We start from the raw sequence: 27,863 nt of genomic DNA on the forward strand, positions 1-27,863 counted from the left end.
TACAGCGTCCTTCGCAAGCGGTAAACGCAATTCACGCACTGTGCGTGAGATATTCATAATCCAAGTCTGTGCAGTAATGCCATTGAACCGCTGCATTATTTCCGCCAATTTGGAAGATTTGAAACGCACAATTGAACATAGCTAAACGACTGCACGTAATTGGGTAGCCATGCAATTTGAAGAAAGTATTTTCGCATCAGGAAATGGTTGGACCACCCAAATCTTGTGTAAATTCTAACTGGTGTTTACTTATGTAAAATTTGTATCCAGTGATGAACAGATTCGTATGTTCATTAACGGGATTTTTAATATGCTTGTAGGCCTATATTCTTCTAGTATAACAGTGCTAAGTTGTAGTAAATCATAGAATGCCGAAAGCAGGCTAAAAACACTACGTAGCTTATAAGCAGAGTCTGAAGTTTGATTACTTGAAAAGTGTCAAAATGACAAAGTGAAAATGAAACTCGTTAAAATATTTATGATTTACAACAACTTACCCATAGAATTTAATAAAAGTATTATTATTTATTCATTACAGAAAAGTACATAACAGTCAGTTTTTTTCATGTCTATAGTTGTGACTTCTTGTGCCCATCTCAAACGTCTGGATTTAATGTTCCTAATTATGTTAGGTGCAGTTCTGCGCTGTGTAACTTACTCCATTCACCTATAACTTCATCCCTCAGCCACAAATATTTTCCTAGCTGCCTTATTCTCGAATATCCTTAACCTCTGTTCCTCTCTCAAAGTGAGAGTCCAAGTCTCACAACCATACAGAAGAACCGGCAATATAACTGTTTTATAAATCGTAACTTTCAGTTTTTTTTTCTTTTGAAAGCAGACTGGATGACAAAATCTTCTCAACCGATTAGTAGCAGGCATTTCCCATATTTATTCTGCGTTATATATAAAACTTATGTTATCGAAAAAAAAAAAAAACGTTTTGGTGCCGATAACTCTGTGTGAAGTAGTTGAGATACTTCGATCAATCATTATCTAGAAAAAATTAATACAGTTGCAAAATTACAGTGCAGTATACAGTTCAAGAGTTTCAATATTCTCCTTGTTAAATATGTATTTTGTATAGCAATCCGCTGAAATACAGTGGGCGAAACACTTCAATCCTTTTATCCCTCTTATATTTAATTGCGAGTACACCACTGTTACACCCAATTCAAAATTTATCGTAATAACAATGTTTTTGAGTTGAAGTTTGAGATATTTGAAAGATAATGTCTATGCAGGCGCAGCTTTCAACTCCGGGAAACTATGATAGATCTATTACTGAAGTGCAGTAACCTTGATCTAAGTGTGTTAGTCATCCGAGTTGCAGCAAAACCTAGTCTGCTTGTCCGCGCCTTAACATTTTAGCATTATGACGTAAGCACGTAAGCAAAGCGCTAACTCTGGAAATTTAGAGACATGACCTTAATAGAGATAGCGGGAAACACCTGCCCATTCAAATGCCAATAAACAGCGTCTTCTAAAATAATCTGTTTCGGAATTTAGAAATACTTCTGAGAAAATGTTATTTTTATGGAAAGCGAGAGAGTTAAAAATTAACAGCAATGCTACAAAAGACTAAAAAGTCAATGTTATTGTTGTTGTTGTTGTTGTTGTTATTCTTCTGCTCATTTTCATTTCCATCGTCCTCCTAAACAATTTTAATTTACTTCCTCAAATATATTATTTTCCGTTCTTCTATTTTGTTTTTGTCCCATTCAGTTTAAATCCGTTTTGCTGTACTTCATTGTGTTGTACAATATTTCATGATTTTATAATGTATAGTATTTCTCGAATCTGTTTACATCCAAAGTTACTGGTTTTATGTTAAGTCAAAATATGTGCTAGGAAGACTTTTAGCTCTATAAATACTACCGAGAAAATGTAGTCGCTCAAATATTCATGCATCAGTTTTAAACTGTCGAAAGAAAGGAAAGATAAAAACATGCATACAAATTAGTGTCCATTGATCTTTCCATTTCAACAGAAACGATTTATGAAATCCTATCCTACCCTATCCTATCCTATCCTATCCTATCCTATCCTATCCTATCCTATCCTATCCTATCCTATCCTATCCTATCCTATCCTATCCTATCCTATCCTATCCTATCCTATCCTATCCTATCCTATCCTATTTCTTTCCATTCCATTCGTCCTACCCTTTCTCGCACCATTCCATTCAATTCCGTTCCTTCCCATTCTATTCCATTCCATTTAAACACATTACTTTTAATCTTACATCCATATTCCATTTCATTCCTATAATCTCAACTCATCTCATCCCATTTCACCCAATCCTACTCTATCTCATTCTAATCCATTCCGTTTCGTTCCATCCTATCTTATTCCATTTCATCACATTAACAAGTCTAAGCTGTCAGATACAGCTAGAGAAAAACTGAGGAAGCTAGGGCGCAATCAGCAATCTGAAAGTAATCCACAAGGGGGAGTTAAAGGACCTCGATCAAAATCTGCAATCTCTTTATCAAGTCAAGCTTAAGCCCTAAGAGACTCAGAGATAGCAATCCCATTCTATAGCCTATCAGTCCATTTAATCCTATTCTACCTTTCCCATACTATTTAAATCTATTCCACACCATCTTACCCTTTTCCATTACTATTTCATTCTAGTCCACTTAATCCTAACACATTCCATACGATACCATTACATTTAATCATGTTGCATTAAATCCCACATCCATATCCCATTTCCTACAATCCCGTCCCATCCAAACCTAACCTCAATCCAGCATATCTCCCACATACTTTAATACATTACATTCTATTTTATTTAATTCCATTTCAAATGATATAACTCAAACTTTTTATTTAATAATATTATTAACTAAAACTTGAGCTGATAAAATAGAAAGAATTCCGCATCCATAAAATATTTCAATTTTGTCGTCTACTAAGTCCTTTAATAATAAAAAATAAAAAAGCATACAATCACGTGCTTCAATAGGAAATTATGTTCGGTTGACTCATAAAAAAAATTGTTCCAGAGTACTGTACGTCTGCGCTCGTAAAACCATGAAGTATAAATGCATGTTCTACACATACTGAATTGTTAATTATCTGTAATGGATTTCCTTTTGTTTCTTGTGTCGGCAGGAGCGGTGCAATTTATAATAGTAACAGTACCATAACCATTTATTTGAGATTTTTTTATAGTTCGCCATCTCTGCGAGTGCCAACGTATTTGGCAGTGGAGTATGCGACTGACAAATGGAACCTCGTTAATGTCTGTAGCCCCGAGGATCTTGAAAAAGAAGAACCTATACCACCATATACGTTTTCGAACTGGAAGGCGATGACGATGGATATTTATAAAGACTTGCAGACGACGAGTGGATTGAAGAGAGCAACGTCCTGTGCCCACAAGTGCAACGGCCTCCTTATTCTAGCTTCATCATTTCTTTTGCGCCATCTCCTTTCCTGCTGCTGCTGATCTTGCGTACACTGTCCACGCTTCTCGGACGCTCTTCCTCTTGTATTACACACATCTCTCCAGCTTTTTCGTCAATTACGTCATCTTTTCTAGCCTCTTCTTTAACATAATTGATATAATTCAAGCATTAGTAGTAACTTAACAATATAATTTAGCATCACATTGTCAGACTTCGTGCAATCCTTCTCAAGCGAGTTGCAGATACAGCATTAACTTAGTAACTGAAGACCATTAAAAACTGTTATTTTTAATGTGAAATGTGTCAATTTTTTCAAGTCGCTTCGTTTTTCCCTCAACGAGTCTTCAAATTAACTAAGAAATGTTCTTCCATATCCCTCTTGAGTAACTCGTTACTAAATCATATAAATGTTATAAATACACACATAGAAACTATATTCAAATATTATATCATATTTTGTTTTAATTTCAGTTCAACTCTAGTAACTAACAACATAAATTCAGTAATGGGTTAGGAACTAGTTGTGTAAATAACTATACCAAAATTTAGAAAGCTTGACCTTTCCTTGTGAGTATATTATTTCCTTGACATTTGGTACTAATAAAGACATTCATAATTTTAATACAAGACACAAATAAGATCTCCATCTATCCTCTATTAATATAACAATAAGCTGCTATAAAGAAGGAGTTCACTATTCATGTATTACGGTCTTCATTGCACTGCCTAATTATCTTAAAGCTTTGGAGGATAATGAGAAAAGATTCAAAACAGAATTAACTAAATTTTTACATACTCATTTATACTTTTTACACAACTGATAAATTGTTTAAGCTTGTAAATTGAATTAATCTACTTGCTATGTATTGTACAATGTTGTATGGCTCAACTGATGTATTGTTTATGCTTATAAAGTAAATTAATCAATTTTTTTAACGCAGCTCCGATAAAATTATGCATTTGCATATATTTCTCATTACTAGTTATCAAATACTGATACCAAGACACCGAAATTACAATCATTGTCATGTCTTCTTTTTGGGTTGTAGTTTTATCACAGTCTAGTATATACAGTCGCGAAGTTCAATACGTAGTAAATATGCAAACATTAGATAGTTGCTCACCACTAGGATCGCTAATATAGCCTCATTACAGGCAATGCAAAATAGTACCGTCACAGTCTATTGTTTCTAGCACCCTCAAAACTCAATCTTCATGACTGTATATAGTAGACTGTGGTTTTATGTTATTTTGGCATATTTAAATCTTCCATTCTTAACCTATAGGTCTAGGTCTAGAGAATTGTTCATATCATCTGTTTTAGTTATTATTTTTTCATTCATTTATTGTATTAAATAGATCTAACATTAGCATTAAGGCTTTAAGATGCGTATCAAGTCAAAAGTTTTACAATTTTTTTTTTTTGGCGGGACGAGGTGAGACCAAGGATTCGCCGCAGATTACCTGACGTTTGCTTTACGGTTGGTGGAAACCTCGAAAAAAAACCCAACTAGGTATCTACTTGCTATGTAGGCCTATTGAATACCTCAACAGAAGAACTGTATATGCTCTAATCGAATGAATTAATCTTCTTGCTATGTTATTGTATATTTTTGTATAGCTCAACTGATGAATTGTATATGCTTGTAAATTGAAATAATTATTTATTGCATATTTGTGCATAGCTCAACATATGAATTGTTTAGGCTTGTAAATTAAATTAATCTCCTTGATTTGTATTGCATATTTCTGTATAGCTCAACTAATGAATATTGTTTAGGCTTATAAATTGAATTAAATTGAATTGAATCACAAGAAGAAACTTCCACGATGAAAGGAGAGAGGATGTCCGATCTTTAATGAAGCCATGGTCGAGAATATCCACAAGGTTATGACTATTTTCGATCTCGTCTCAAACGAGCTTTCATGAAGAACCAACAAGTGACTGATCCCAAGCAAATTGAAATTCTGATTGCCCATGGTTTTAAATTTAAAATTTTAATATATATGTTTTTTCATTTTAAACGTATATTTTCGTCTTTTTGAAGTTAAAAAAAAAATATTATGATTACTATGAATGAATGAAACTATTAATCTGCTCGCTATGTATTACATATTTTATATAGCTCAACTGATAAATTGTTTGGGCTTGTAAATTGCATTAATCAATGCGCTTCGCTTCACTTTATACACACAGCTATTTTTTTCTCAGCATGGCTCAATAACTTATGGTACGAAGAGGATTAAGTCTTTTTTAATAACAGCTTATAATCAACTTCCATTAGAATACAAAGTTTTACCAAATTCCCGGTGTTTTAAGAAAACGTTTTTGGAAAAATTACTTATTTTAATTCTCGGGTGGTTTATTTATTTGATGGTTTCAGACTTTTTCTTCTTTCTCCTTGAAAATTCAGTCATACCTTACTATTCTTATTTATTTTTTCTCTTTAATTTTTGTCATGTTTTTCACAGACTGTAGCTTTATGATTTATTATATTATGTTGTAGAACATATTATTATGTATCTGTTCTTGTGCAGCCCCTGAATATGAGTTTTACTCGATCGGGCATACTCAATAAATAAAAAAGTGTTAAATGAATATCCTCCGCTTGTTATACAAGGCCATCTTAAATAATCGCAATCATTTGTTTTCATTTATTATATCAGCCCGATTAAGGAGGCACAGATATAAAATCCATTGTTATTTTAAAACTCGCATATCTCATTAACTATCGGTCTTATAAAACCTTTTCTTTGAATAAAACTTGTCGGAAACATTTTTAACGAAACTTTTGTTATGTAATATTATCCTACAAATCAATAATAAGCGAAATATTTCGATTTATTTACTTCTTTCCCCCTTATAACTCCCATTTTAGAAAGTATTTTGAATGCCATATAGCCTAAAATCTAAATGGGACCTAACTTATTTTACATACAAATTTTCGTATAAATCGATTCAGCTATTATCACGTAAAAAGATACCAATGATACAGACATACAAGCAAACATTTCAATATATGCTATTTTCGGTCTCAGAACAATTCATTATACATGTCAACATGAATTATTTTTGTAAAAGCGAAAATTATCAGAAAAGATTAGGTTACAAATTAATTATTAGTATAGATTTTTGTGTAGCTCATCTGTTGAAACTGCTTGCTATGTAGGCTATTGTACATTTTTAAAGAGCCACCAGCGTAGCTCAGTCGGCAGACTCGCTTGCCTGCTGGTCCGGAGCTGCGCTTGAGGTTGAGTTACATTCCGCTTGGGCATTTTTCAATCTTCTAGGCCTATATGTTAAGACATAAGTACTGGTATACCAAAATAGCTGAAATCTACAGGCCAAAAAGAAGACGTGGGGTAGAACAACTCTGCAAGAAGTGGAAATGAACATAGTCATACTGATAGTGATGATGATATTATAAATTTAAATTTTAAATTCTATATTTAACGTCCCTTTTCAACTATAGGTACGCTATTCAGAGAATTAGACGATAACGTGACTATAACGGAATAATTCTGAATGAATAAGTATGGGAAAAACCGAAGTAATCGCAGAAAACCTGCGAAAGACTCTTTTTTTTTGTCCATACAAAGTTTAACAGACTTTTGCCAAGGTCAATGCCATTTCAAGAGAAAATGTTAGCTGTCTGAGCTTTGGCTGGTTATTGTTATTAATTTACTATTATTACTCGTATTATTATTATTATTATTATTATTATTATTATTATTAGTAGTAGTAGTAGTAGTAGTAGTAGTAGTAGTAGTAGTAGTACTAGTAGTAGTAGTAGTATCATAATTATAATGATGCTTTCCAAGAACAGTCTAACATCCTTAAACTGCATGTTCAAGCGTATTGTAGAGGAGTAAGTGTTCGTATTCCATTACCTCAGGAGAAGAGCCTTATTTTTTTCCTTGGAACAGGTTCCTAATTTATGACACTTCAGTATAGTCACTTTGTACATGCGGACACAAATATTTGCCACACTGCTTGGTATGTAAGTACAAGTTAACTTCAATGTCTGTTCTGGAGAGACAAGTTTTACTCCTTGTAATTCACAAATGCGACTCATGCCGATATATATGGAAGGTACTAAGCAAAGTTCTCTGACTTCTTTGAATATTTCGCTAGAGCTTTCAGCTTTTTATTTGTCGTATGTAAATACATCTAAAACGATTATATCCTGGAAATTTTAACGTATGTAACTTTTAACATATTGTTTATTAAAATTAAAAAAAAAATAATATTCACAGACATAAACTCAGAACGGCATTTACATTGGTAAGTTTAGCATCTTTTATGTTTACATTTTTCAACGGTTTTCTTTTGTTTAACAAAATGGAATTCTTTCGACACTGTATACAGTACATCTCCATTCTCAAAATGTAATACTGAAATGTACAAAAATTAAAATATTGTATAAGTTACGTCGTACTGTATAGATACATTACTCAAAACAACGGACAGCTCTGTCTCTCATTCAAATTTTTCTTTGTTACTTTTTCTTTCACATGTACGGAGGAGGGACCCGAAGGCTTGCACTGAAGCCTAAGGCTTGTTGTGCTTATCACTCCTATTCTGTGAATGATTGGGTAGCCGAACGGCCGAGCTCTTGCACAAGTACAGCACTCCACACCGTGAACCTAACCCGGGCTATGGTATGGAAGATGATGATGACGATGATGATGTTGATGATGATGATGATGATGATGATGATATGTGAATTAATTATGGCGAAATGAGTCCGAGGTCCAACGCCTAAAGTTACCCAGCAATTCTGCTTCAATTGGTTGAGGGAAAACCCCGGAAAAAATCCGTCTGCCCATTTCATGGTCAGACGCGCTAACCATTACTTTCTTATTTAATTGCTTCTTTTCTTCTCATTACTCTTCTTTTCTTTTCAGTATCTTCTTCATCTATATATGATTGTCTTTATTTCTTCAGTTCTCACATCTTCAGATTTTCAAAATGAATGCCTAATTTTTAGCTACATATATTATATGCATGTTAATATGCACGTGAAGAGTGCACGAGAAAAACAATCGAAGTCACAATTCTCATAAGGTGATGTCATCACCTAATTCAGTATATTACTGCAAAACTTTAGTGTTTTTCTCATCAAAACTGGTAAAGGATGATTATCACCACGGATACCGTCATCTTTTCCTACTCTTTCATTAGAAACAGCAATAACTTTTGCAGTACTATAGTGAATTAGAAGATGATATCACCTTTAAGAGAATTGTGACTTTCATTGTTTTTTCCCTGTACTCTTCATATATATATATATATATATATATATATATATATATATAATGATCCTTATATGACCTGAAAAAAGTTCGGAAATTCCCACCTCCCACCTTCTTATCTAGTAGTACCATTAAAACCGGACATTTGCCAAAACTTGGAGCGATCAGAGCATATTTAGGGTATGCTCAACGATATTTAATTTCATGCAGGGTGTTCCATACTGACATATGGGTAATTGAGTAATACGTTCAAGTCGTACAACAATACTCAACCATCAGGAGTTCTATATCTGGTGTGCAGACATCAGATCCATGAGCTCCTTTTGGAGGAAGCATTTAGTGTCTGCATCAAAAAGAGACTATTTACTGAGCCGGAGATCCTACTGTTAAGCAGTCTAAGAAGTTCTGGCCCAACATCATGCACAGTTTGCTCACTGATTACAAGCCTGAGGTAGAAGTACCATATATTGCAGCCGAACTAAAGGATGTTTCCACAGATGTGAAAGAGTTTGTGGTTAGTCAACTTGAAGTAACCCATCCACTTGATGATTACCGAGAAGCATTGGAATTTACCTTCTTGTTCTTGGGAGAATTCTCTCCGCGAGGTGTATTCTTCAATAAGCCAGGTGCGATTCATCGAGCACTGTTCATGGCAAGATTGATCTATACACTGAAAATATTCTTGTTTGGAGATACGCGTTTCAAGCTAACAAACGCAGAAAAAGATCTTTTTGTTCTGTACGTCAAAGCCTGGTTTCTCTCCCGGCTGTCAACTGCAGCTCTCTCCAGTGATCTGGGTCTGTTGAAATTCCTTATGGCACAATCATTACCAGCATCCAAGGACGCCCTGAAGAAGCTGTGTGGATATCTGTAGTATCTAAGCGAAAAGCTGATAACACTCGCATTCTTCGACAGAGATACTGACTCATCAGAGAAGAGAGTGATGGTGAAAAGACTGTCAACACCATCGCGGAACGAGGGGTCGCCCTCATGCAGGAATACAATGCTTGCTGACGAAAGACGAGGAATAGACTCAGTTCATCTTGCAAGTCGTCCAGCATTCCGCAAGTGCTATCCCGATTCAAAGAAGTCTACACTCCTCCAGGATCTTTCTTCATCCTCTGTTACCAAATAGACGCCAGATATATTGTGCTGGAATGTAGACTAAGTAGTTTCCCTTATAACAACATAACATTACAATATTTCTTCTGTTATTAAGTAATGAACGGGTTGAAAAGCTCGTAATGTTCTTGTATACTTTCAATATTGACCTTCAGCTTTCTATGTGAAAATGTCGCTGTTTCAATTGTTCCATATTGTTACCTATAGAAATAAGAAAATTATACATCGATTGATTGATTGATTTTGTAATTAAAACTTGGTTCTAACAGATCCCACGTAATACGCTGAATAACCGCTCAGTAAGGGGAAATTTCATTTGGATTAAACATATCTTAAATATTAATCTATTAGATCAGAATTTCACCCACATTATTTTGAGCCAGGGAGAATCGATTGGAGGGGTGGGAGGGAAGTATTTTAAAACTTGAAAAATAAGGACCATCCTAATATATAACGTTTTTTTTCCCGTTGTATCTAAGGAGAATTTTACACCTACATACACAGAAACATACATATATGCCTATAGTTTTTTTTTTACATTTTCTTCTAAACTAAAGGAAAATATGGATAATCAGAAACTCCAAAGAAACTGTAATTATTTCATTCCCTTTCAACTGCAAAGACTATTCGTAGGTGATACGAAAGTGATATGGCGATAATGAAGTAAAATGTTATGTTTTATTTAACGACGCTCGCAATTGCAGAGGTTATATCAGCGTCGCCGGATGTGCCGGAATTTTGTCCCGGAGGATTTCTTTTACATGCCAGTAAATCTACCGACATGAGCCTGTCGCATTTAAGCACACTTAAATGCCATCGTCCTGGCCCGGGATCGAACCCGCAACCTTGGGCATAGAAGGCCAGCGCTATACCAACTCGCCAACCAGGTCGACGATAATGAAGTAATAGTGGAATAAGAGTGGCTGACAACACCGAAGTACTTAGAGAAAACTTGTCCCCTATCTTCTGTGTTCATCAAGGAACTTGATTTGCTTCGACAATATCATTTCATAATTAAAGTTTAACTTATAAACTATTTATTAACTTGCTGACAATATGTTCAACTATTGCAATCCATATTAATTATTAAATTAAGTTATAAATTAAATCATCATCCTCTCTGAACTGAACTGAACAATTAAAGTGTGCGTCACTAGAAACAAGGCTGATTAAAAAATGAGGAGCTTACAGAATGTAGACTTAAACATTTATTTTGCTAATGTAAAACATAGTAGTAACTTTGAAATAATGATATATAGGATCAAGCTGAAAAAGATATCCCAGTTAGGCATTTTGTTTTCTTCCTGTTGTATGAATAGAGAGCTTCCTGTCTTATGGGTATTATTAACTATTTTCTACCAGAGAGCCTGAGGCTGAAGCGTAACTCTAGTATAAATCTAAGCAATACAATTCGTCGGTAACTTTTTGCAAAACATGATACTGCCACATGAACTACTCTATTATAAAAAAAAGTTTTAGAGGGCTGTTGAAAATAACTTCCGAATATAACCTGAAATCTATAATCATATATTATGAATTATATGAGTACGATTTCAGCTTCAGGATTTAACATCCATTGATATGTATGGCACTTTATGACAGCTTAATTACGTATTATTCAGAAGCAGAATGACTTTTTATCGAAAGATATTTCAACGGAGGGAGGTTTTATTACACTCAAACTAACCGGCGCGGAAGAGCATGTAAGAGACATAATTACATTATTTATTTACGAGGCATCAGTTATAGGTCTTCTTTGTGCCGATTGTCATTTCTTGCGGACAATCATCCCATGACTCAGCCTAGAACTGCAATTTCCAAGCGCCCACTTGCTAATAAATTGACTACATAATAAAAGTTACTAGACAGATATGATCATCATGTATGTGATTTGTATTTTACGTCATGTACGAATTGTAATTTCTGAGGCATTCATAATGCAATTCGTTGAACCATGTGACATTTCGCATCCGTTTTAATGTTGCCACGGATTTGGTTTTCTATGTATAAAGGAGACAAATCGGGTAACAAGAAAGCGGCAGATTTGTTCCTTATTTCTTCCTCTAAGATAGCATATTACAAATTGTAATTATATAATGCAGCCAATACATTACAGTTCCATGTACATACATACATACATACATACATACATACATACATACATACATACATACATACATACATACATACATACATACATAAGGACCTCAACGAGTGCTACAAGAGGATACCCAGAAGTGCTGTACTAAGTGAACTCAGTGAACTAAGTGAAACCAAATGGCAAAGTGACTGGAATGTAACTGAGAAAGGTGCAATCACAAAATCATTCTTTCCAAATATTGCAGACAGACTCAAACTGAAATTCAGTGTAACCCCTAACCTAACAGCAATGTTAACAGGACACGGCAAAACCAGAGTGTACCTACATAGATTTAAAATTGTAAACAATCCAACATGCCCATGTCAAACTAGCCACCAAACGGTAGACCACTCATTGTTCGAGTGCAAATTGTTAGAGCAGCTGTATTAAGAACTGACAACTGGCCACCTAAAAATGACTACTTCATAAAAAAAATATACTAAGAAACTTATACAATTTGTAAATAATATACATTTTGAGAAAATCAGCCAGTTGTAGAAAAAAAAACAAAAACATTGTAAATAAGAATGTAAAATATAAATTGTAGAAAATGTAAATAATTGTAAAACTAGACTATCTTCAAAAAGAAAAAAAAAACCAATAATTTAGAATCTGGAGGAATATCACAGTCCAACAGTAGATTGTAAACTATAAACGATAGATAGCTGTAATTAAATGTGACCTTAGAACATTTTTATAGAGGAAAAAAAAGAGAAAGTTGTGAAAACAAAATAATCCAAATCAGATTGTAAATTTTAAATTGTAGAAAATTAATATAAATGTAGCGTATATTTTGAGAGAAATAAGTGAATTGTAAAAACAAAATCACCTCATCTTCAAATTAGATTTTAAACTTTGAATTACAGATGATTGTAAATAAGAGAGCTTAGTGCATGTAGTATTACTCAGTGTAATGGAACATGCCGTTTTTAATAAATACATAAAAATACATACATACATACATACATACATACATACATACATACATACATGCATACATACATACATACATACATACATACATACATACATACATACATACATACATACATACATACATACATAAAATATGTGCATACTTTTTCAACTGAACGGAAAAATAATTGACTGGTAGTGATTAATTGGTCTGTAAGTAGAATTATGTTGGTGACAAGAACAAAAGCACTACTTCCTCCCACCCAAGAGCTTTCATGCACGCTTCTTCACTGAGTCTTTAACCTGAACCTATGAAAAATGTCACGCTACGTATCTTCCATTTCAATCCGTGATCTTTTAGTACTCTAATGATAATGTTCTGCAATGTTATGGGCAAGTGCCAGCATAACAGAGTGCAGTGGCTGCAATCCAGCCTATAGACCTCGATTACGAGGAAGAACGTAAACTGTTACACCGTTTTGTTCTATTTCTTCCTCGGTATGTCTCATCCTACTATAACAATTCACCTAATTCAGTAGCCTGAAATGGGAGATAATTCTGTAACACTTGTCGTTACATACACGAGGAACATGGTGAACACAGGACTTGTCAGGAAGTCCGAAGACTGCTATTCTTCTCACGTACCCAAGAGAGTTTAGTTTTCCGATAGGTACTGTACCTACACCGGAATGTTTTGCACACGTACAAAGCAAACTGATTGCCACAGTCATTGATTAGTTGTGCGTTTGCTCATCGAGTGACAGTTGACAGACGCAAGTTATAGAAAATCTAAAACTGCTATTAGCCATAGAAAAATCGTGCCCACCTGATCAATTATATTTCTTTACATTTTCATAATTATTATGACCATCATCTAGCGTCCACATTAACCGTCTTTTTGGTAACCTTTCTTGTGACATTCTTCTGACGTGGCTCTGCCTTTTGAATTTTCTCTTCACTATTATCTAAAATAGTTTTTTTGTTCATTGCATCATGACCCTTATGACCTCATTATTTTTTTTTTCCTGGTTTAGATTTGGAAACTGCACTTTTTAAAAATTCATTTCACTGGCGAGTAATTTATTCTTTGGTATAATGATACTGATAAAATCTTAATTAAAATTATTATTATTTACTATTAGTTTTGGCTATTGATTAATCCGAAGATTATTACAACTATCAGACTCAATTATCTTTGACTAGATACTCATATGTGTGCATAAGAATGGAACACTTGTAAAGATGGCACGCATGGCTCACCAGAAGCTTCGCTAGTGCTAGGAATCGAAAGTGGGAACGTCCAGAGACATCGATTAACTTTCGGCTGCTAGAATATCTAAATACTTCAATACAAATTTTATTATTAATTACAAAACTACTTTTTTATTTTCAATAACATTTCAATGGATTTATTCTTTTGAACAATTTCACTTTCAACTTCAAATTACAAATAATTCTAATTATGGTCTCATTCGATTGTAGATTCAAAAATAAAATTTATATTATAAAAAAGAAGTATGTCGACGATATCAATTACAGTTTTCTCATACTTTTCTGCTCTACTTAAGTTTCACTGTATTCTAACTATCGCGAAATGGAAAAAAAAAAAAATCTTAAAAAGCTATGTATATATATATATATTAGATTACTTCTCATGAAAAATCCTGCGTGCCTTTTAAGAAAGTCCGTGTATAACAGACATTTTCCCTTACATTCGGCCATATTGAGAATTACGCTTTTTTGCATCTCGGTGAAAGTAAGTACTAACACATTGACAAACACCAACATTCCTGATTTAGATAAAGATACTTTGTTAATGTTACCAAAGTGCAACATGTGAGAAGAGAACCCGTTAGAAGACCCGTGAGGAAGCTGCATTAAATAAACACCCGAGGCGTATACACTGGAGCAACCAGCAGCTAGAGTTCAAGTTGTACTGACGGGCAACGAACCCTGCCTGAGTGTATGAGTTTAAGAGTTTACTCGTAATCTATAAGAATAGCTATGGGTCAGTTAAAAACAATATCTTGGACATAAGCAGTCACTTATCAGATCTTGAAACTTCTGGTTATAAAACAAAATACAAATGTTTCCAGCACTCCGAGCGCAATCTTCGAACCGTATTGTATCTTCGAACAGTGCACCGTTAATGGGAAGGCTATGTGGATCCAGTCAGCGTTGCTCTCTTACATTTGCTGAGCACATTGTTGTGAAACGTATATTTAATATTATACATAATTAACAAACAATAAACCACCGGCGTAGCTCAGTCGGCTGAGGCTCTTGCCTGCCTTTCCAGAGTTGCGCTCGGGCGTGGATTCGATTCCCGCTTGGGCTGATTACCCGGTAATACGCTGTATCAACTACTAGGTTATTTAGCGTCGATGAGATTGGTGATAGCGAGTGGTATTTGGAGAGATGAGGCCGAGGATTCGCCAAAGATTACCTAGCATTCACCTTACGGTTGGGGAAAACCTCGGAAAAACCCAACCAGGTAATCAGCCTAAGAGCGAATAGAACCCGCGCCCGAGCGCAGCTTCAGACCGGCAGGCAAGCTCCTTAACCGACTGAGCCACGCCGGTGGCCTTCAAGGTCTTCCCTAATCGCAAGGCGAATGTCATGTAATCTATGGCGAATTCTCAACCTCATCTCGCCAAATACCATCTCGCTATCACCAAACCCATCGATGCCAAATAACCTAGTAATTGACACAGTTAAAATAAATAAGTTAAAAAAAAAAACAATATTCGATCAGGCGTTTGTTTTCGTTTGAATAGCAACCCCACAACCCACCCTGCTGCGAAATTTAATCCATTGGTGTTTTCAATATCTTCACGCTTTTCTTTTTTTTTCTTCAGTGTGAGCTTGTTCATTGAAAAGATAATATCGCACGAACTGTCTATGCCATTACATGAACGTAAGACAGAAAATATAATAATTTTATTATACGTATATTTACTGTGAAGTTTGAGATTATGTCTTGAGCTTGAAAGACCATTTTATTTATTAGACAACTGAAACATAACGATAATAATTGTTTTATGTTGCGTGTTTTGTAGTATTTTGTAATTTTATTCCCATTATAAACATATATACCGGTATTCTATATTACGATTAGAATTTAGTGTTTAGTTTTCTTCATTTTTTTAAGTAACTGTTTTTAGAAACTGTTCTTTAACTTTTTTGTTGTTTTCAAGGTAGTTTTGGATTACCAATTACGGTTTCTATGAAATTGTAAATATTTATTTTCTCTTTTAAAATAGCTTTAAGAAGATAGGATCAGTAATTTAAGCCTACTTTTTTACTTGTTAATTTTACGTCATATTTACTTTATTTTGGAAATTAGATATGAATTTAGTGAGGCCTACTGTATATTGTATTATTTTGTTTGGCTTAATTATATCGAGTTTTGTAAAATTTGCGCGTTAATAATAATTATAACTAGAGAATGCATTTAATCTTTATGTATAATTGCTGCTAAAATTAACTTAATCCATAAGTATTTGCCAACAGAGTGTCTCCAGTTTATAACTTCAAGGTAAACATGAGAATTGAAATACATGTTATAACAACCAAGATTGTGCAAACATTCGGCGAAATTTATTGCTGTACTATTAAGAATTATGACTATATATTTAAGACGGCTAAATGACCAACCAGGATTCTGAAGACGGACTTCAAACAGCTGTCTATAAGCTCGCAGATATTGCAAAAGGCTATAATATCTAGATGTCTACAAATAAAGCAAAGACCAAGACTTCTAAAGGAAAATACTCTCTGAACACAACAGAAACAAATGCTGTATGTCTGTATACAATAGAAACAAAGGTTACCGAAACAGTGCTTAATATATTCATACAAATATAATGTTACTATAAAAATTTTACTTCACATCATAAAAAGAAATAAACACACAGTTAAAGGTTTGCAGAGTTATTATGCCTATGCATAATTTACTTCATGTTTATGAACATGAATCTCTGTCTCGGCAAAAATATTTTAGCTCTTAGTAGTCGCAGACATGACAAACCTTAGGCCAATGAAAGGCTGCACTCGACTTGATCGATATCACAATTAATACACAAGACGACAATTAAATTTTACACTCATAATTTTTACTATCAAAATTACAGACACGCATATACATAAAGATGAGAAAAGCGTCAGATTTTCACTGCAATCTAAACGACTTCCAATAAAGAGATGCGCAGCGTGGTCGGGCCAGGCCTAAAATTATTATTATTATTATTATTATTATTATTATTATTATTATTATTATTGTTGTTGTTGTTGTTGTTGTTGTTGTTGTGACTGACTGTTAAAGATTTTTCTTTTAATTTTGTAAAGGAATATGAGGTATGAAGTGGTTGCGCTTGAAACATATAAGTGCTAACAAAATTTTATGACATTGACACATGTACAGAAACTCATACTTTTTGGATTCTGTAAACCTACCTTCGCAGCTGAAGCCGTCACCCGCGTAGCCGGGGAAGCAGGTACAGTGAAAGCTGCCCAGAGTGTTGGTACAGTGAGCGAATACGTCGCACGGCCTGTACTTGCACTCGTTTTCATCTGAAAAATTAAAACAATTATTATTTTCGAAATGAACATGACATCAGCCAACGGAAATAGTAATATTACCATTGCTATTATACAGGGACATCATTTTATTTTTACTAACATTTCTAATATTAACCTGGCTATACCTTTGGATGAACGATTTAGAACCGGAAACACCGTTTGCTATCCCCTTCCACGAATGGAGTTCGATGATACTGGCGTAATATACAAACAAATCACTTTACTAGGTATAGGCGGGAAAAAAAAGTAGTTCATCCATTTACGTAAACTAGGAAATATCATGCTTTTGAGTTTGATAATTTTCATTAGGTTTTTGTTTGATCAAAATACAGTACAGTATTAACAATAAGTGTTTTTACTCACGAACTGAGCTGTACATGCGTACGTATTCATTATGCAATGTATATTATACTGTCTACAGCACATTAGCATACACTATAGAGAAAGAAGTTAAATTGAAAAATAATCATAATACGGATATTTAAACACATTTTTGAAAATGGTGACCGTTCATTTCGATACAGGCTTCAGTTCTAATGTGCATATTATCGCACTATAGACTATTGTACCTAATTTCAATTACCAGGTTCGTACTTCGTATCAGTAACTCATATTGAAATAATTCTGTACCTACTCTATAAAAGAGTACCTTACGTACTGTAAATTCAATCTTCACTTCTGCCCGATCCGAAAATATAAAATTATCCAGGCATGCTATCTACTGTCCGTTCAAGTGGTTATGTCGCAGGGTCGTAGAAATGGAGGAAATCACTGACAGTTAATTACTTAACGAGGCCCTTTTACTTAAGTTATTTTAAACAGTTGTATGGGTATAATATTACGTAGACTTCCAATTCCTAACAGAAATTAATGTTTTCAGAAAAGAGCTAAGACAGCCCAGCCACTAAACTTTATAGAGAGGCGAATAGAAGCAGATGGGGGAAACCGGGATGCGACGTAGGCAAATGGACGACAGTACCTGTGCGAAAATGATTCAATATTGAAAGCTCTTTCGTCACTGGAAAACGCGAACATATTTTTGGAACGTACTGTTTACTATGACCGTAAGGCTACTATGACTGTATATGCAGTCTTGGATCTGTGTGGAGAACGGTTGAACTTCATTAATAGAAGGGGTGGGAGTGAAGTACATTCAAAAACTCAGGTACAATAAAAATTGAAGTAAAAATAAAATGATGTCCCTGAGTATACTGGTGAACAATAAGCATTGGACCCACGCTCTCGGCCCATCCGTCCGTAGCACATCATGTCGATAACACCGCCATCCGGCTGATTGTAAAGTCCATTGTCTGAAGGTCACGTCACGTCATTTTGTTATTTTTTTTCAGGACAATCACGTTCTTTAGGCGGCATTATTCAGAGTGCGTGCGTCTTAATTAAATTAATTTGGCTGAATTCAGATATTCTATTCCAGAAAGAGTGTTTATGCATGATTCATACGTGCGTACGGAAGAGAGATTCACAGGCGTTAAAATTCCATGCCGGAATACAATTCATACATTGGCAAATAAATTCTTTCAAACGGGAACTGTTAAAGATAAGAAGTGTAGAAACCAACGTACTCTGCCAACAAAAGAAACGATAACCTTCTCTGGGAAATTCCACAAAAAGTCTTTTAGGCGTCTTTCGCATTTCTTCACGAATTATGTTTCAGTTCATCTAAAATGCTTGGATTTGTCCTGTACACTCTGTCTTTTTAAACTCATTTTGTTTTCGCATGAAGAATGGTTCCACTTACGTGTCTATGTTAATATATATTTTTCAGATGGAACTTCATAGTGTAATGGTTAATTTCATAAGCAGATGTATGGAAATTAGAGGCACGCAGTTCCAGCATTCCTTGCGTGACATGGGTGAGTATATTACTTTTACTTTTTATTTAGTGAATGTTTACGAGAGAAATCCTCGTAGGTAGACAAATACATTATAAATCTAACTAAATATATACGTTCGCGAGACTATTGAAATTGTAAATGGCCGGAACTACATCTTATGTTACACAGCACGATCGGCATTACAGGAATCAGGTTGCAATTGGGGCGTTTTTCTCGGAATTCTTCCATTTTTCTCCATATAAGGCATCTACATCATTCCGTCACCATTTTTCCATTTCATCATCATTCCATAGCATTCCCCGATCGCCGGTTGGCGACGCACGGAGGGGAGTGGTCTAGGGACGAGGGGGTTGCCTGCTAGAAACCTGGGCATGCAACGAACCTTAGTATAGTCAGCCGGTGTGGATTTGGGAATACGCATAGCTTGAGGGTTATCGCAATAGATCGTAACATAGTGTTCCCATCCCATAAATTCCATTCCAATATTAGAAGTATTAATAATAGTGGTAGGAATAGAATTAACGGTGATCGTAGTAGTGTTAGTTTCAATATTAGTTGTGATGACAGTAGTGTTGGTAGTAGAATTAGTGATCACGATAACACTGAATAACAAGACCTTTGCTCCGACTTAAAACAATGTGTCACTTATGGTTTGGTGTGCGCTGAATCCGAAAATGCATCTCTTTTCTCCGTGTCACGTAAGGTTTTTAAGATATACTATGATTTCTCTTTTCGATAAGCGTTCCCCCAGGAAACATCTGGCGCGGGTTGGAGGTTGTAAACCAAAACTAAAGCTAATGCATTTTATGAGTTTATGACATATTTCCGGCTTGTTATGATTTTTGGCATGTTCTTTTGTATTTCTAATAAATAAACAGATATTGGTCACTTCTATTCAGTAAATTTCGTAACAGTTCAAAGTAACGTCTACGCAATGAACAAACAAGGGTGTGGTTTTCAGTATTTAAAAGAAAAGTTTCCCAGCTCGGGTGAAGGCAAATTAAAAGAGGGCATTTTCATTTACCCACAAATTCGCAACGTTATGTCTGACTGTGTGAGGAAAAATTTTCCGTTACAAAAAAAAATGGCATGACGCGCTTTCAAAGCAAATTTCCTTGGCAATTCTAGAGCAGACAATACTATATCGAACTTGTGGAAACAATGCTAAGTTAATATGAGAAAATGGAGTGTAATAATATGTCTCTCAAAATACACTTTTTACATTCTCATTTGGATTTATTTCCTTGGAGCAGTAAGCGACGAGCATGGGGAAGATTTCATCAAGAAATATCTGAAATGGAAAGTCGATATAAAGGAACATCATCATTCAGCATACTTGCACACTATTGTTGGTTTCTTGTAAAAGACAGTCCCGGGTATAGTTATAAACGGAAGTCATCCTGAAAATCCTTTTAAATGGTGAGTTCAAATTCAGAGATTTTTCTAGTTATATACATGAAACATTTTTATTGTTGTTGAGCTTTTATGTGTTTTAAACTATGTAACAACATTTTTGTATCCGTACATATTTTTCAAGTATATTATGAGGCATTTTGATTCCCTAGTCAGTTGTAATTTTATCAGGAAGACTGAAAAATAAAAAAAAGAAGCTTTTTTTTCACAAAAAATTCAATTCACTTTCCTCGGAAAATGGTACTTGATGGGGTGATTTAGATTTTAAATTCAGATTTAGGGCACACATATTAGTAATATTCACCTATTTTTATTTCGGAGCAAGACAAAAAGTAAAAATTTGTTGTCAGTGGATTAGTGTTGACAATAGCAGTGGTAGGAGTAGGGTCAGTCATAGTAGTAGTAGTGATATAGTTGTATGATAGGACTTTGATTCCAGTTGGTAGTAGTGTAGCAATAGGATTAATGGTGATAATAGTAGAGCTAGCAGGAATTTATCAGTATAATTATTTGTGACAGTAGTGGTAGCAGTAAGTTAGTGGTGGTAGTGTTAGTGATATTAATAGTGGTGCACTGTATTAGTGTTGATTGTAGTAGCGGTAACAGTCGTTAGTGGTGGTGGTGTTGGTGATGGTGGTGGTGGTGGTGGTGGTGGTGGTGGTGGTGGTGGTGGTGGTGGTAGTAGTAGTAGTAGTAGTAGTAGTAGTGGTAGTAGTAGTAGTAGTAGCAGCAGCAGCAACAGAGTTAGTGGTAGCAGTTTGTTTAGATTTCGTAGTAGTAGTAGTAGTAGTAGTAGTAGTAGTAGTAGTAGTAATAACAATAGGTTTAAAGCTGATAGGAGTTGTGGTATAAGTAGGATTAGTGATAATAATGGTAATAGAATATTAGTGATAATAGTGATAGCAGTAGGCTTAATAGTGATATTAGTTGTATCAGTTTGTTTAGTATTGGTAGTAATAGTGGAAAGAGTAGTAAGTAGTATTAGTAATGGTAGTGGTGGCAATAGTGTTAATAGTGGCAGTAGGATTAGCCGTAACGAGCAGTATGATTGCTGTAGGATTACTGGAAGTATACGCCTTCTTGACATCTGAGAAGATATCTTTACCTTTAGTGGTCATAAAAGTAATTGCAGCAATAGCAGCTGTGGCAATGATTGTGACTATAATAGAGGGAATAATAATATCATTTCTAGTACTATAATAGTAGTAGTAACAACAGTTGTGGGAAATTAAGATTAAATTAATTGGCTTGAAAGGAATTTATCGAGTATGTGAAAAATATAGAATAAGATTATTTTTATTTTAACTGGACATCACGAAAAAGTGATTGTTTCTAAGCTGTGAATATAATTGTTTCCTCCATTACGCTTAATAGATTATCTCCATTTCTATAAGACATGGAAAGAACTGAGTGCATTTTGACGGTAACAATCTCCATACGTCATATAATCACGATTTAAGCATTAATTTGAAAGTAAAACATGGCAGCGAATTAATAGCAACTGAAACTACTAATCTTTGCTGAAAAGGGATGCTCGATGGTATCGAAACAATCTCCATTTTACAAGAACATGCATGCGAATACCAACGCAGCTTCTTGAATTGTTTCTCATGACCATGAGTTCGCTAAGTTCATCCACCTTAAATTTGTACCCTTCTAGAGAGAAAAAAAGGCGTATTAGTTATTATAATTCTCAATGAAGATAATACCACTTAATGGTCATGTATACCATTAACCAGGATATACCATATATTAATACTGCATCAGTTGCGATGTTAACAACGTTGCAATTTAGTTTAAGTAAAGTTTCAGTCATGTGAGAAAATATTAAAATCATTAACTAACATTTTTAAAAGATGAAACATTTTGATTGGACCAATTAAATTATTCGTAGACGTGTTACTGTATTATTATGATGAGTGATGGAAGGTTTGAGCATTGTTTCACACAGTGCTAAGCCACTGTAACCTATGATCACTAGTTTTAAAATTAGATTGTTACAACATGTGCGTGTACATGTACAGCTTATCTTAAGTCACTAATTTATTTTCAAGCTTATTCTACTCTACCCGATCCGAAGAAATATGCGTGTTTGGAAACATTCAACAAGAAGTTTGGTGTCTTCGTGATTGCATTTATGGAATATTAAGTAATAAATTATTTTTCAAGTTACAATGAAACATATCTGTCGAGAGTTTTCAAACACCGAATTGTATTTCATTTAAGATAAATTCATATTTTTAAATCTGCACAAGATGGAAACACTTTCGGAATTCCGTAATATACATAGTAGCAACACGACGGCGATTCTCAGTCTGAAACAATAGGCCTTGTGTCAGAAGGCAAAAGGAATTAAGCTCCAAAACGTGGATTCTCAAGTTATGGTTCGCTCAGTACAGTACAAAACAGTATCCTATGCTTGTTTTGATGTTGGTACTCTCAAATGCCAGGGATGAATACAAGGTTGTTTCCGATCTCTGATAACGAATTTGAATGACGTCATGTGCGTCAGTAGTCACACGACAGCTGAACTGTGGCGCGAGGTGACAGACCAGTAGTGACTGATCTCATAGTCAGAGTGCACGGGGACTCACAGCAGAAATTCCCAAGAAAATCGAGCCTTTTTTGGGAGGGGTACATTACGACCCTTTCCGATGCCAAGTACAATTAAGTGGAATAAAATAAGCTTGCAATAAACGAGGTTTCGTTATTTTCAAGAAAGGCATCTTCTATGTACTTAATAAGATTGGTAAAACTCGAATGGAATTAATTTGTATCATCTCGTGGGGTGCGGCGACTTGTGACGGGGGGTAGATTTGCTTGCTTTTTCCACTCTGGAATTAATCCCATCCGAGCTTTACCAATCTTATTAAGTACACAGAAGATGTCTTTCTTGGAAATAACGAAACCACGTTTTTTGCAGGCTCCTATGATTTTCACGTAATTGTATTTGGCATCGGAAAGGATTGTTACGTACCTCTCCCAAAAAGGCTCGATTTTCTTGGGCATTGCTACTGTGATACACCGTGCACTCTGATTATGAAATCACTCTGTATTGGTCTGTCACCTCTCTCCGCAATTCAGCTGTCGGTGTGATTTCTGACGCACATGGTGTCATTCAAATTCGTTATCAGAGATCGGAAACAACCCTGTAGTTGCGTATATTTTTCGATAAAAAAAAGTAAGTAATAAAGCTGTAGGCCTATGTAAAGTGTAATATTCAATTTATATCTCAAAATATAGATTTTGGACTTACTTCCTTTATCTTCTGAGGTAAGAGGCCAACCAAATATGAACAAGTATTCAAGTCACATAGCCCTGAAGCGTTGGGTTAATTTTAAATCAATAATACGGTGAAAGAATAAAAAATTTTGGCCGATGGTAAATGATAAATACGTAGGCCTGCTGAAAATCTTCAATCGGGTTTATCCTTGTCTTTGATAGGATACGAACCCACGCAGCATTAAAGCCGCAGCTTAGTCTTTGCGTAGGACTACACCACTGCCTAACAATTATTCATCAATGTCACAGAGTGATCAGGAGACAAGGACGTAATGCTCCCTTAAGCTTTCTTAACAAATATATTGCAAGGTTTTTCCCCTCGAGAAGTCCTGTACTCAAATTTCATAAAAGGCTCAGTGGCCCTCGGATATATTCTGGAGGTTTGATGAGTTAAAAAAAATTCCGTCCTCACCGGGGCTTGAACCCGTGCTTTTCAAATTCATATTATGACTTGCTACTTATGGCGCTACAGTGCGGGACGGAATCATCTCTTGCACATTGAAGCCAAAGTAGGCTTATTGTACATCTTTTTGGAATGAATTGCATGCTAATTGTGTGCACTTGCTCATCAGCTGGTTCCTCCATCCGCCGCATCACATTCCTTTCAAGCTTTATACACCAATAATACCATTTTCTGATAACGGACTTCGTATCTCAGATTTCTTGAGTCGTCGAGACGCCCAGGAAATAGTCTCCGCTCCACAAGATCTCTGAGTCATTTAGGGTGCTATTCATAGACATTTCGCTAACCCGCGCTATGAGCGTGCTAAATTAACACCGGCTATCGACTGGTTACTTGTACAGGATTCATATCATATCATATCGCTAACACTGGTTTATGAATACGAAAAACGTTAGTTCGCTGATCCACTGGAAGCACGTGCTAAGAATGTCTATGAATACGGCCCCTAGAATCGTCACCATCTGCCTTCTGGATATACAATAAAAATAATAACCAGTATCACGGAAGAAGGACGAACCAGCACCAGGCAACACAAAGGACATTCCGAATTTTCAAAACCGGATATGATAATGAAGGGGGAATGTAGAAAGTATTGGTAGAGCGATAAACAAATGAAAAAAACACAAGGAAAAATACTTGCAACCTTGACTACGTCCATTATGAATTTCATGTTCGCCGGTACCGGGAATTGAACCCGCGTTCACTTGCACTCGCTAGTTGTAAGCTACTAAGGCGGCTTTTCCACTCAGTAGAGTTTGTCGTTCTAGCAACGCAACATGACAATTTTTAAAATCATTTTATAAGATAATTTGCAACTTTGCACGGTTGAAGGACGCCTCATCATTTCCATTCGCCAAGATGGATGATCCTGAATACTGCTGAATTGTTGGCAGTTAAGCCATTAGTTCTCTAGCACTCCAATATTTTTCATTTGTGGTTGATTTTCAAGAAATTGCCGGACATCGAAGGATGTGATCTTCAGTCATATATTTTTGAAAGGTATAAAATGGGCATAGAGGTGAAAAATAAAATTCAATTCTATGTAGATGCTTCGCCAAAAAGTCGTGATTCATAAGCAATCTGAATGTAGTAACTGCACTTTTCCGAGGGTGGTAAGGAATTATATCGTCATTCTTGCAAAGAATTTCCAATTTTTTAATTTATAGTTTGTTTGGGATAACATTCAAAATTAATCTCTATGAATGTTGAATAAATCAATTTTTAACGGAGTAAAAAGTCTAGTATATAAAGTCACGAAGCTCAATACATAGTAAATATGCATACATAGATAGTTGCTGACCACTAGGCACGCTACTATCGCCTCATTACAGACAACACGAAATAGTACCGGCACAATCTATTGTTCCTAGTACCCTCATAAACTCAAGCTTCGGGACTGTATATACTAGACTATGATGTTACTGTCTTTTGATTTATTTTGCTTCCCTTTCTTTTTGAAAATATCAGCTGTCTCACTGCCAGCAATAACTTATCACAATGTGAAGGTACTCACTGAAGAATAAAATTATTCTTTTATTTAATATTTTCTGATGAAATATAATTTTGAAACACTCAAGAATTTTTTTTAGGGACTGATTTTGATATTATGGCTATATTGTTGTTGTTGTATCTTAAGTATAATTACTTGATTGAACAGAGCAATAAGACATAGAAGATTTTGTAGCATTACACATCGATTTTACTATCAACATTTCTAGTGATATATAGGCCTACCACAGAATTGTAGAATGAAAAAAGTTTACATAGCAGCAACATCATTTTGAGCAGGTAAAAGAGATCTATTAGCAAAAATATGACAATAAATATACGAGTACTATATTGTAATGGAATTCAATAACTATTTACAAGAATATGTGACTAGTTGCAGGAAATGGGACCTAAGTCGGATTTTCATTTTTTTGTTTTTTTGTTTTTTTTTTTTTTTTGGATTTCAAAAAGAGGATGAAATACTGAGCATTTTTTAAAAAAAATCATGGCTCTAGGTGCTATAGTTTTTAATATGTTACTTATTGAATATTGATATTACATTATGTACTTTTGGAGAAAAAATGCAAATTAAAGTTTTCATTTGTTTTCTTAGCAACTAAAAGAAAGATTTATGTATTTAAGAAGCACTGTGTAAAACTACGTCCTAGTTTAGTATGTAAAAAAGCCTACAGGTAGCGCAAGATGTCAAAACATAGAAATGCAGTTTTTACACCACAAATTAGTTATTTTCTTCTCTGTAAAATTTCCTTTCACGACTTTAGGTCCCTTTTCGCGCAACGGGTCACATATGCAATTTTATAAAGACTATAATAACAATTATTATTAATAACTGAAGTTATAGTCTCAAGAAGATTAAACAAATTAAAAAAATTAATGTGCCTATAATATAACTCCTTCGTTTGAATGAAGATCTTTAATTTTAATTTTTATGAGGTTTCATTTTTTATTTATATTTTGAAAGAAAATTAAGAAGCGCGACTTACATTTTAACTAAATTATTTGCTTACACATGTTGTTTGTATTCCTCACTTATAAAATGAACAGTCACACTCTGGAAATGTGACGTAACTGTTAAACAGAGAGCAATAATTGAAGGATTTTTTAGCATAACCATGACGAACAAGTAAGACATCTAATTGCATTCATGAAATAAAATAATTTAAGTTTTACTGACCGCTAACGGAACATAAATGTGCGGTCTGGCTGCATCTCACCAATGGAATTTGCAAGCCTACCTCGAGTAACGTGATTTGGGGATCGACTCCCCTTTGCGTTATCTGCGAAACTCGTTCTTGATTGCAGCACACCGACACACGTCTCTAAACGGCCAATATTAAATTATCTCCATTAAGAGCTTGCGTACAAATGGCCTGCGGTCTTGAAGTGACCGATGACTATTACGTAATATAACGGTTGCTGGAGGTTGGGCACTGTAGCATCGAACTTACCTGGAACCTCGCAACCGCAGCCGCCGAAACCATCGTTACAATGACACTGCGAGTCCAGACATGCACCGTTTTGGCACTTCACTCTCTCCTCCTTCCCACAGTCATCTGCAACAAAAGAAAGGAATGCTTCAGTCTCGGAAGATCATCAAATTAAAACCACAATAAATTACCGATAAAGTTATCTCTTGCCCTGTAACTGTCTTGTGATATGTTCACATACCATTTTGGTAGGCCAATGGTGTTCATACGTTTATTTATTTGTGATGCAATATTTTAATCCATAACAAATTACGGAACATTAAAGGTGTGGTCACATCTCCAACCTTACTCAAATTATTGCTTATCGGCATTTGAACTGCGGCTATATACGAGATGCTTTCAAACAATTATTTTTATCTTACAATGTACGACACATTCTGAAGCAAGAGAATTACCAAATTAATTGTTTGCTAACAATGCGGA

At 34.9% G+C, this 27,863-nt stretch overlaps 1 protein-coding gene across 1 annotated transcript in view; it reads right to left on the reverse strand.

Moving 5' to 3' along the window:
• dpy (dumpy) overlaps positions 1 to 27,863 on the reverse strand; it is a 673,297-nt gene that overhangs the window by 392,385 nt on the left and 253,049 nt on the right. The window contains exons 4-5 of the mRNA XM_069827690.1: positions 27,402 to 27,506; positions 17,305 to 17,421 (exon numbers count right to left, since the gene is read on the reverse strand). Coding sequence (XP_069683791.1) covers positions 17,305 to 17,421; positions 27,402 to 27,506 — 222 coding nt within the window. The remainder of the gene's footprint in view (positions 1 to 17,304; positions 17,422 to 27,401; positions 27,507 to 27,863) is intronic.

The sequence above is a fragment of the Periplaneta americana genome, chromosome 1 (assembly GCF_040183065.1).
Source record: "Periplaneta americana isolate PAMFEO1 chromosome 1, P.americana_PAMFEO1_priV1, whole genome shotgun sequence".
NCBI classification, from domain to species: Eukaryota; Metazoa; Arthropoda; class Insecta; order Blattodea; family Blattidae; genus Periplaneta; species Periplaneta americana.